At 37.2% G+C, this 12,639-nt stretch overlaps 2 protein-coding genes across 2 annotated transcripts; one reads left to right on the top strand and one right to left on the bottom strand.

The window, feature by feature from the left end:
- Positions 1-2,244: 2,244 nt before the first annotated feature.
- On the top strand, positions 2,245-5,769 carry LOC122395652 (methionine aminopeptidase 1). The gene is made up of 6 exons (XM_043393418.1): positions 2,245-2,462; positions 2,804-2,855; positions 3,032-3,270; positions 3,427-3,649; positions 3,721-3,996; positions 4,067-5,769. Exons 1-6 carry the CDS (start codon positions 2,352-2,354, stop codon positions 4,291-4,293), a joined length of 1,128 nt encoding a protein of 375 aa, XP_043249353.1. The 5' UTR covers positions 2,245-2,351; the 3' UTR covers positions 4,294-5,769.
- Positions 5,770-6,681: 912 nt separating this feature from the next.
- LOC122395883 (putative uncharacterized protein DDB_G0271606) lies at positions 6,682-9,136 on the bottom strand. The gene is made up of 4 exons (XM_043393794.1): positions 8,907-9,136; positions 8,483-8,835; positions 7,786-8,277; positions 6,682-7,658 (listed from the first exon to the last, which is right to left on the bottom strand). The coding sequence occupies exons 1-4, from the start codon at positions 9,134-9,136 to the stop codon at positions 6,682-6,684; spliced, it is 2,052 nt and encodes a 683-aa protein (XP_043249729.1).
- Positions 9,137-12,639: the final 3,503 nt, after the last annotated feature.

Here is a 12,639-nt window from a genome sequence, read left to right on the forward strand (position 1 = left end):
ACAATTATAATGTATTGTTAAAATTCTAGAGATTTTTAATTTCATACAAGAGTCTCTACATATTCAAAACTGAGCGATACTTACAATTTTCTCTCGTGGAGAATCGCTCAAAACTCCTCTTCAATGATGCACTGATTCTAATACCGATAACGAGCAATTCTACTTTTGAAAGGAATAATTGAAAAGAATATTAAAGGAAATGGTAAACTAACGCGACCGAAAATCAAAGTCGGCGAACAAGGGACTCTACTATCGCGTGTTAGAAAACAAAGAGCCACGATGCTCCGGTGAAAATTTACTGCTGCGCAATATAAACTGACTCGACCTTCGCGTATACCTAAAATGTAAACGTAACTCTACTCGAAGCAGCTGTGCTTCGAAAAACTGTTTACTAATCTACGCAACAAACACTGACTCTATTGACCGCTTTGCACGCGGCCAGCAAAATTCCTGAAAGAAAAATTGTAAACTGGGAAAGGAAACAAGAAATATTCAACAAGCACCGTGTGCTTTCCTATCTTTATTATTATTAAATTTAATGTTATCATAGGAAATACTGTCTCTGTAAACCTGAAAAGTAATTGTTTCTTTAAAATTGAAAAGTAATAACAGAATTTAAAAATATTACATTGCAACTTTTTGGTGCTAGAATTGTAAGCATATTGACTGAACCAAATTTTAAAATATATTCGGATTTTTATAAATATTCCGAATCTTGCAAAAATTCAAGTTCTTTAATTAGTCGTACCTACATGTTAGAATATAATTGCGATGATTTTATATTTTATCAAACTTGCATATATAACTATACGAAACTGCAAATGCGACATTTCGTAACACCAGATTTATAAAAAGTTAATTAAATATCAATCGCGATTAAAATACAGTAAAATGTAGATATGTAATTCCAATTTTCCACCCATGTCTGCCGACGCCATTATTAACTCTCCCCAATAAAATCACGTAACCGTTACAAAAGGAAATAGAAAAAATGTGCATTACATCTTTTCTTGTTTGATCTTAACACTGAACGCAATAATTATATCGTACTTACGAAAAGTAAAAATTCAGTTATTTACTACAATAAATTAAATGTTACCAATAATTTTACCAATCCATTTCAAATGATTCGGTCGATTTGATTGTTCGATGTAATGGCGTCCATGACCGGTGGCGTCCTAAAAAATCAGATACTAAAAGACAGAAATAAAATACAAATTTTAATTAAATGCATTGATATAAATATACTTATATTACAATTAAACAACGACTGAACTTGAAATACGTTGTACGAGATTGTATACGATTATATTTACAGAAATATAACGAAGGTTAGATGTCGAAAAAAATGCGCGAAACCGATTCAACATTTTTCGCGATTCCGATTCAATTCGTAGTAAAAATGAATTAATATTAAACGAAGGCGCCGTTAGAGAGTGGCAGAGAGAAGTAGTAATTAGAAGGGAAGCGATTAAATGTCGATAGATAAGAGGTATGTATATCGTCGAACCTTCTTATCTGGGAAACGCCAACACGTCCGATCGCGCCAATTTTCACGTTACGAATGACGACGCCGTCCTATTAGCAGCGACATCGCGAACTAGGCGGTAGGTGGGGGAACGTCTAATGGCTCCAATACTCGATGTTTTCTCGAAAGATTAAGCCTCTAATTTTTAATAATACTGTTGATACCTGAGTTCGAGGGTGCCTCAGATAGAAATTACGACTGCAAAATATTCAAGGCCAAAATTTAATTAACAAATGATTTATTATCATCACACTTTCCTCGTGTCGCTATGCAAAGCTTCCGTTTCTCGATACATCTCGATCTATCAGACGATTCGTAAGTAATTCTATCGGTCGAAATACTTTATAATGTAAATTATAATGTACGTATTAAGAAAGTATTACCAATGGATTGACAAGATTCTCCCGATAAAAACAACACGAAACACAATCGATGTTGATTCGACCCTTTCGTCTTACGACGTAGTCTGACCGGCTTCGACATATTTCGACAAGTTTACTTTCTGTAAGAGTACGCTATGAAATTATACTTACAATGCTGGTGTTCTAATTCATCTAATTCATCATTGTCATCATTAATTGTCAACACTATGGTGTTTATTACGTTAGATACGTACTACAGACGAACTGGGGTACAAACTTTATAGGATACGATTGAAAGTCACACACACTAATTCTATGGTTGTGTCGTAGACGAGGTATCGTCTGTGAGATGACTAAATCTATCGGTAAAACAGCACAGGATCGTCTCAAATTACTTCTTCCCGTTCGTATCTCGTTCGTTGAGTCACGTCACACAAATCTGGAAGAAAAGTTCATCAAACATGTCACTCTCTTTTGGTATGTGCGAAACCCCTGGCTGCAAAACTATGACCAACCTGCAATGTCCAACATGTTTGAAAATTGGAATACAGGGCTCGTATTTCTGCACCCAGGTAAGAATCACCATGCGCTTATAGGTTAGATCAAAAAGTGGATCTTTGTACTTAATATTTGAATACGCACCGCGTGACAGTGATTCATAAGAATTTTAATTTCGAGCACCGATATATACCTTTATTATTATAATGATCATAATGTACAAGTGTCAGTATTCTTTGCTGTTAATTTACAAATGTTACACATACACTTACAATCGTAAAAAGTAATCGTACGATACCTTTAATTTGTAAATATATTAATAAAGATTCTTTAAATCGTTTTAACCTTCCCTTTCTGCATGTTCCAAATTTTCATACTACATGAGTGTCTTTCACATTTCACTGCTATATTTCAGGATTGTTTCAAACGTTACTGGAAAACACATAAAGTTATTCATCAATTAGCGAGTGAGTTTAATAATCAGCACTTATGTAATACGTGTCTGTAGCAATAAATAGAAAAATTTGAGGAATAGTATACACTGTTAGTAATTCATAAAAGCAATTATAAATCTAGATTTTATACAAAATTTATTTTAATAATTCAATGTTATGTAGCTTGTAAACATTATGTGCTTAATTAGAGGGAACATGTGGAGATGAATCTGCTAATGAATATAATCCGTGGCCTTCTTTTCATTATACTGGAAAATTACGTCCTTATAAAAGGGAACCTCGTCGAGAAGTACCTGAGCATATACAACGTCCAGATTATGCTATAGATCCTAGTGGTGTCCCTGTAAGTGAACAGGCAGTACGAGGTTCTGCTCAGATAAAAGTGCTCGATGATGAAGAAATTGAAAGCATGCGAGTAGCTTGTAAGGTAGTATTATTTGTAATTATTGAAATTTTAACAATATTTTTTATATTTGTACAAGGCTGTTTTTTAAAACATGCTTCTCTGATCTTCTGTCTTTCTTAAGTACATTATTGTTATTTTAACAAAGAAGGGAAACCTAAACCACTGTTACACCTATAGCTTGGTCGTGAAGTGTTGGATGAAGCTGCACGTACATGTGATGTAGGCGTTACAACAGCTGAGATTGATAAAGCAGTTCACGAGGCCTGCATCGAAAGAGACTGTTATCCGTCTCCACTGAATTATTATCAGTTTCCAGCTAGTTGTTGCACTTCCGTGAATGAAGTAATTTGCCATGGAATTCCTGATACTAGACCACTTCTAGATGGAGACATTTGCAATGGTATATTATATTGTGTTATAAATTTAATATTAGTATAATTACGGTAATTTTATAATTTCATTGCTTTACAGTTGATGTAACTGTATACCATAATGGCTTTCACGGTGACTTAAACGAAACATTTCTAGTCGGTAATGTGAAACCCGAAGTACGAAAGTTGGTAGAAGTGGCATATGAATGTTTATCAAAAGCTATTGACATTGTACGACCCGGTGAAAAATACAGAGAAATCGGGAATATAATTCAAAAACACGCACAGGCGCATGGATTCAGCGTAGTGCGTAGTTATTGCGGACATGGAATTCATCGTTTGTTTCATACTGCGCCTAATGTACCTCACTACGCTAGTAAATATCTCGTTTGCAATCGATACATTAAATCGATCGATTCAATGTAACTTCTTTGCATTATTTACAGAGAATAAAGCTGTAGGCGTTATGAAGCCGGGGCATTGTTTTACTATAGAACCGATGATATCTCAGGGCACACGAAGAGATGAAATGTGGCCAGATAATTGGACAGCAGTTACTGCCGATGGTCAATGGTCAGCGCAATTCGAGCAAACGTTGTTAGTCACAGAGACTGGTTGTGATATTCTAACAAAACGACTGACAAATAACGGCAAACCATGGTTTATGGACTGATCATAGTAGCATTTCTTTATGAATTACTGTCAGTTTGTGACATCATTTAAAATTTCGTGAATGTGTAAACGATGTACTACTTAAGTACCCTTGTTTTTCTTTGACCGAGATTTGTTTTTTCAAGATTCAACTTTCCTAATTCAAAAGCACTATAGCAATATTAAATATTCAAATTGTGTCCTGTAAAAGATTTTTTACAAAATAGCCATTCTCTTGACTAATTTTGTAAAGTACGAGAAACAACTAAGTAAATCGATCCTTGAAAGATAGAATCTCGTTAGGTCTTTTGTTTTGAACCCAGAATGACTCCTGTACCTCATAGATCAGGAAAGGAAGGCCAAGTAGAGACTCGCACCTTCCCCCATTCGTCAATGTTCCTTGCGCTGTGCCAGCAGGCGTAGGTACGTTTTTGTTTATGTCATTTTACACCAAACGATTCCAACCGAGACATTACGGGTGTGCAAGTAGCCCGATACATCTCGACACTCGTATCGAATGGTCCAAAAACAGTTCGATTGGTCGAGATATATCGAGCTCTATTCAAATCCATTGCTTTCCTGATACTCCGAATTTATAGGGTATAGCTAAATAAGGGGGTCAAATATACCTTTGACCCAAATTTGACATACAATGGATCCATCGATAGAGCATCAGAAAAAAAACATTCTGTGCCAAATTTCAACCCTCTATCTTATTTGGAAGGGTAGTTACAAGGAAAATTCGGGTTAGCGAATTTGTGCCTATTTCCCCTATTTAATCAAGTACGAAAATTATAAAAAAAAATCTGGTGCATTGTGGTTATTGAGATACGTGTTTGAGAATTTTTTCCGATTTTTTGATTCCAAATTCTAGGTGTGCAAAATTAAAAACGCAGAAAAATACCGATTACTTTTTATTTAAAAAACCACAAAATTTTATGTATCGATCGTCTTATAATATTACTGTTTAGTATACATTTATAGTATTTAAAGAAACATTTTTGAGTTTAGGATTTCTTTATTTTATAATATTCATTGTATAGCGGTGTTTTGTTTATATTCACATTTAAACAAAAATTGCATCAGATTTTAATGTTTCCATATATGGTATTAAGAATATGGTAGATCGATTAAAGAAATATTGGAACTGCAGAAAATTTATCACGATCGAGACAATCGCGAAAGACTATAGTACAATAGAATTTACATTATATGTAAAGAGGTGTTAAAAAATCGTTTCCTTCGAAACGATTGAAATGAGAATTGCTACTTCCTCTCGAAGAAACTCAAATTGATGCAAGAATTTTATGGACAGGTAGCCAGAAAGTAGCCAAATATTAGCAAAATTAATACACGAAACCTTTGAAGGCACATTGGTTGGAGAAGGATATAAATATTTTGCAAAAAAACTTTCAAGGATTTGCTAGGATATACTTGAGAGTCACATATAAAATATTAAATTATGAGGAATCTGGGAAATGACATGAGGCCTTCCAATGCCAAAATATTCCCCACTCCTGATATAGATTATATCATTGATACATATGTATATACATATATAAGTGTAGCTCAAATCGATGATGCGTAATGATCGAGAAAAGAAATGAATTCTGTAAATCAATGGCGGTCTGCCCATTTTTTTTATAATCAAGTTCGAGTAATAGTAACAAATTATCTAAAAATAAATAACTTAAATAAATTACTACATCCTCTACGTGACTGTTTTCAGTGTATCATCGACGAAAGTTGTTCAAGTAGAAAATACAAAATATAACATGTTTTACATCGAAGAAAGATTTATTTTAACTTCCGTGTAACTTTCCCGTACAACTTCCGTCGACATACCTTGCAAAAACAACACCGAATGTCCCATTTTCGAGAAACGTTCCTCGTTGTCGTGTTAGTTGTAAAAAAAGATCCCGAACAAAGCTAACCGATTAATAGGATTGTAATAAATATTCAACTATACGAGGTGATATAATTTTCGAATTGGCTCTATGAAAAGTAACAGGCTAGCCTGATATTTTAGTAGCCACCGCTCTTCTAAAATTAGTCTCCTTGAAAGTTGAAATAACGGAAAGTTTTGTTTCTTCGTAAGCAATTCTCGTCATCTCTCTTCTAAAATCGTTATCTTCTGTTCTTCGTCTTCATTTTAAGATTGTCGAAAACCCTTCGTATTTCTCTAATTTAACCGTCTGTGATATTTCATCTTTTTTAGGGTGAAAACGAAACTCGAAAGGCGTAGTTCGTATCGACACAGTTGAGATTCATGAAGAAACAAGGATTGTGCATCGACTTCCAAGGGAACTAGGTATTTTATACGGTTATTTTAATACATATCACTTTTATGAAGCCAATTCGGACAATTCTCGATACCATCTCGAATATAGAATATTCTGGAATCGATGGTTTATATTGCAGTCTTCGAAGTTAAACGCGATCCAAATTCACCATTCGACTGTTCGTAGGTCGTTCTCCCGTCGAAAGAAGCGTCGGATTCCGAGTTCGTAACGTCAGTTTCGTCGTTCTCGTACTCGTATTCGACTTCCGTGTTTTCCTTTGCCTCGTCGTTTTGCGTCTCGCTGTTACTATACTCGTTTTCATCCGGTACCATGATTCTCAATGGTCGTTTATTACTATACACACTGCTTTGTCGTTGACGTAGCTGATGTTGTCTGTCGTACTCTTTTCGTTCATCCTCGTATTGTTGTTCTTCATGATTATATCTTTGCTTTTGTCGATTTTGTGCTCGATCTTGGTGAGACTTGTGATCATAGTGACCATCGTCATTAATTTCTTCACCTGTTTCGTAATCCTCGTGTTTGTGATTAGCAGGCATAGGCTCCTCGTTCAGTACAGTTTCTTGTTGCTTTTGCTGTTGCTGTTGTTGTTGTTGTTGTTGTTGCTTTCGAATTTGTCCTATGAGTTGGCTATTGACGTTTCCAGCTGCTGCTAGCGCTGCCAGCTTCTCGGCTGCTTCGCGATTCGGTAGCGTCGTATAAAATTGCGTAGATATGCCATCATCGTTAGCCACTTTGTTGAAGTACGTTGTCTGACTGTTCTGTTCGTTCGTTTCGTCGTACTCGATGTTATTTTCCAATTGTTCGGACCCGTCGGTGATATACGCGAGTTCCTCGGTCTGGCTCAGGTTGTTATCTTCCTGATCATCCATGGAAGCGTCTGGGCCCACGTTGTAATTGGTATTGACTCTTCCAGCTACGTAATCCTGATTAAACAAAACCTGCTGTTGCTGCTGCTCCTTGTTATCTTGCTCGTCGTAATTGAAGGATTGCATCTGGGGCTGAGAGAAACCTGTTACGCCGGTAGGTTGAAAGAATTGACCGAGTTGCTGCTGAAGTATGTGCTGTTGAAGCTGCGGCTGTTGACCTGGAATCAAAGTGCTTCGATTTATATCTCGTTACTCGACGCATCGTTAGTCGAAACGACGTCCTACATCGAAAAATTTAATTCCATTCTAACGCGTGCTGAAAATGATTCAGCCACCGTGATTTACCTGTCTGGTACTGTTCTGGTATTTTCTGAGGAAGGCTGTTCAATAGATCGTAAAGTTGAGTCGCTGAAAGCGGAGGACCAGCCGGTGCTGGATGACCAACGTGTAAATCAGGTATTTGTTGATTTATGATGTACGGTGTTTGACCAGCGGTACCGGGAAAGCCAACGTGAAGAGAACTGTGGAGATTCGTTTGCATTGGCAGATTCGGTTGTCCGAGTTGAATGTTAGTTCCGATCAGGCCTATGTTCGACGCCGGATGATTGTTCAAGTAAACGTCGTTCGATTGCAAATCGGGGTTTACTATAGTCGAGAGGCCTGTTACGTAGTCCGGGGGGAAGAAAGTTGGCAGAATGGTCTGATAGTCTTTCTGATTAACATCGTTGCTTTCCGTGACTTCGTACTGATGATGCGTCGGTGTGGGGCTGGTCACTGCTCTTTGCGGCGCCAAACTCGTGCTTATCGTGGCCATATCGAAATTTGGTAACAACGACCCTACACAGCGGGATATTAAAATGTACATATAAGCAGTAGACAATATATAAAACATATTTTAAAACCTTTGGTCCAAGATTATACAGTAATTCTTTGTTTAAACAATTTTTTAGCTTCCAAGTGGGGATGTCGCCTTAAGAAACGAGAACGTCGTCGCAAGCGAAACACAGAAAACCGCTATAATAGTCCAGAATTAACGACTAACCGTGAGGATTGACTTTGTAAGTAGAATCGGTAGTATGCTGTCGTTGAGGAGCCACCTGTGCGTTCGTCTCGCCGTTGAAAGGTTTGTCCATGGGGCTAAGATTAGGCGCTGGAATCGTATGAATCGGTCCTTTGTCATCGTCTACCCCGCCTCTGTGCGTTTGCGGTAGAACCGCGGCTTCCGGTCTGTACTCCGGGCTGAATTCCGGCATTTTGTTCACAGTGTGAAACTCTTTGACGGGTGGACGTTGTGGGAGGACCGCGATATTGTTCATAGGTGCCCGAATTGGCATTTGATTCTTCCAAATGCCGTGGGGCACGTTCACGCTGTTGTACATTGGCGGTCGACGAATTCTGAAACAACGAAACGAACGAAATCAAACTCGACAAAGAACAAATTACTCGGCGAGGTACACGGGATTTACCTGTAATTTGGAGGCTTATTATGAGACATTCGTTTCGGCGGAAAATTGCCATTGATGTACATCATATTTCCTGTCGAGATTCTATGGGCGATCGGCCAGGACTTTTTGTACATTAATTTCTGTGGTTGCGGTGGTGGGAGTGGAAATCTTCTGATCTTGTACCTGGCCTCGACGAGGCAGACACACGCGACCAACAGACAATAAATCCAAGGTGTTGTCTGAAATTTCATTGTGACACAATTATTAGATGATTATATGAAACCCGGTTCTTGCAACCATTCTAGATTCTAACTGACAATTACATTATTGAAATCAATGGAACATTCCCGTTTATCCGAATACATAGATAACTGTACATTGTTTAATTTTTTTCTTATTAGAATTTCAGTCTTAATTACGCTTCGTTGACCTGAATGTTTAGCGAGATTTAATTCTGTTAGTGTTTCGTAGAACCGGTATACATCTGTTATCGTGGAATATGCGAAGAATTTATAACGATCGGAAAAGCGGACATACCGAAACCGGAAATCCAGACCTATCGCGAGTCTTACGGTATTCACATATCAACACGTGCACCTTCTTTCGTTCTTTGTGGTTGTGGTATAATTTCAGCGCGTACGACATAATATGAGTCAGCGATCCTCAAAATTTCATAGACGAAAGAGCAACGCAATTATTTAATAGGATATTTAATCAGCGTCGCATTCCATTATTCAAATATTGGTGCAGAAATTTAGTTTGTAATCTCTGCATCTCCCATTGAATTGGTAAATTCCTTAGAAGAATAATTGTACAATTTATCTTGTCTTGTTAAACCAAGGGAGTATATATCTCTTAGATAAAACGTTTTGTACAACTTAATTTATCGGGCAATTTAAATTCCTGTTTGATTTACTCGCCGTGTTTCTCGCGGCGCTAAGTTTCTAGGACATTCTCCGACTCAATTACTGAATCAACTTTAAATAGCTTGAATGAACGTCGGTACAATTATCCGAATAAATTAATTTCAAACAAAAATGAACGATCAGCGTTCCAATTACGATGGTGTAATTGACGGTAACGATGCTTCGTTGCGCGTATACAGAAAGACTTGAAAAGCGTATTTTCGTATTCAAAGCGTTCCACCGTGTTACATTGAATGGTGATTTCAATGCCCGCGACAATGGCCCTGGCAATGGTATCCATTGTGTCGCTGACCGATTATGTTGTAGTTTGAGAAACGCTGGCACACGCAATGAAACCGAAGAGAGAAGTGCTGCAAGTTGTTAGCGAACAAAGTGGGACGGTGTGCCACATCGGTGTAGGAAAAGCGAGGGTAAGAAGCCAGAGAGGAGTGAGGTCGAAAAGAAAATAGTCGAGCGTGGAAATGATCGTCCGGCTCGTAAAGATTAGAAATGGTCACCGTAGATGCAACCTGTTGCATCGCGATCATTACGCTTCGTTTTCGCTCGACTTATGCGCTAGGTTTCACCCGACGAATAATCTTTCATCGCGATAAATTCACGAATTTTATTTTTATTAGGTCAATCGGATCAAGTTCACGACAAGAGTTCGTGTCAGATCCTCAGATTTTTATTCTCAACGCTTTATTGCTCTTAAAAGATATTTAAAACGAGCAACGATCGTCGCAAAATAGATTTTGATTTTATTCAGAGAATTTACATAATCTCTTTGTCGATGGTTTCTTTGCAAACATACTTTATATTGCTTAAATATATTTAATAATACATTCTTTACTTAATTGTTATTTGTTCCATGTTTTAAATTATCGCCAATTACTTAATGAAACGATTAGCTAATAATACGTCGTTTATTTCGTTCTAAATTGAAGTGCTATTCAAGATTTATAACAGATGTTCTCATTTACAGGTGCTTTATCATCCACATTAATAATTGAATTTATTCTGTGATTTAGTATTAGTGTACTCTGTAATAACTATGTACGTGTAGATAAGTGCTCTGTATTTCTTATTAATACTAGTTTCGATGGTAGAGGCGTTTCCTCGAGAACGCCGGTAGAAATACCTACTTCCCGTTAATGATAATACTCAAGCATCGACCGCCTATTCCTTTTTTTGTCATATAACGGAACAAGTTTCTATATTGAATGGACGGTACTATTAACATGATTTTTCAATCCTAACTATTCACTTGTATTTCTATCCATCGTTGTACAATATACAGAATACCGTCACACAGCTTATACACGAACAATTAACAAAACTATACATCAACGAAGAAAATTCTAAATAATTTAACGATCATTGTATCTTCGAATACAATTAAGAAGGTAAGAAGAACATCGGTTACGAATATACGAAGTTGCATCGATCGGTCGTTATACAAACATACATTGTTTAAATATTTAAAGTTATCGATCGCCAAGCGAAGTAATAATAAGTTATTGAAATATTTTCGTGTTTCAGTGACCTAAAATTAATTCTTAGGAGTTGGAATTCCTTCCTCGAATGAAACCAATTGGTCGACGACGAAGAAAACGAAGATCGGTAAAAATGTTCGAATCAGGTCGAATCGAAACGCAACGAACCATTAAAATTTACACGATACGGACAGCTTCTTCGAATTAATTATTCGTCGATCCGCGGTCCGACCAGTTTGCGTGAATTCAAGCGTTACTCACCTTCATCGTTTTGTCCTCCGACGAACGAGTCTTGAAAGAGTAACAATATTCGTGTTTTGTTCGGAATTATCACCTGTAACTTTTTTTCTGTTCGCACTGCGAGAAGAACAGAACTAAGAATAAATATACCGGAAATCGGGTCACGGTCACAAATAATCGAGTGCAAGTTAACACGCGCGATGGCTGGACGTCGAGGAAGCACTGCGTGTTCTGTACACAATTAGGTCATTGTCCTTCATTTATACTCGCAACCCGGCGAACGTATCATCGAAGGCCGAAACGTTGCCTCCTACCTTGCTCTGACGGATAACAGCTGCTTCGAAATGCGGAACGTAACCGGGAAAAGTCATTGGTTCCATGAAATTTACCGGAATTCCCAATTTTCCATTGTTAGCACTCCACGTTCGACGGAATCGCCGCGATCGGTAATTATTTCTCCACCGTGAGCAATTCATTTTCTCGTTGTATTTAATTGTTATATTTGTTAAACAATCTACAGAGCGAAAGAGCGATTATTTTCCTATTATCACGCTTAATTAAATTATTCTACGGTCATATTTCGAACGTTGTTTTCACATCGACGTCAATCTTCGCGATGTTAGTGGGAAATATTCACGATCCTCGAGGCAATTTATACATTCCGATAGAACTGGGTTCTATTATTATTAATCTCTGACAGGAAGTTGGTAACCAGCGGTACCATCCGTCCCGCTTTGACTCTATCATTTCCCTCTACGAGTAAAAATTTTTATAAATAATTATTGCCGCAAGAGTGTCTTGATGTTTTATTTAAATATAAAAAAGGAAGAGCATTCGTGTGAACTTGAGAAGTAGATACACGCCATGTATATTCACCGTTATTTTTTAACGAGTAATTTCAAAACGTATATTTATATATTTGTATTTGAATGAAAAAGTTTCTTCTCGATTCTTTAAAGATGTTTTAGTGTTTTGCTGTTTCTCTGAAAAATCTGTCGTTGTACGAAATTCAATTATTTTCATAAACGCGTTACAATAGGGCGCAAAAAAGGAATCAGGATGACAGGAAAGTCGATTTGTGACTGTATCATGGAGCCTCCGTGAATCGACAGA

The sequence above is a fragment of the Colletes gigas genome, unplaced genomic scaffold (genome assembly GCF_013123115.1).
Source record: "Colletes gigas isolate AHSC1104 unplaced genomic scaffold, ASM1312311v1 Colletes_gigas_Sc00006, whole genome shotgun sequence".
Taxonomy (NCBI): Eukaryota; Metazoa; Arthropoda; class Insecta; order Hymenoptera; family Colletidae; genus Colletes; species Colletes gigas.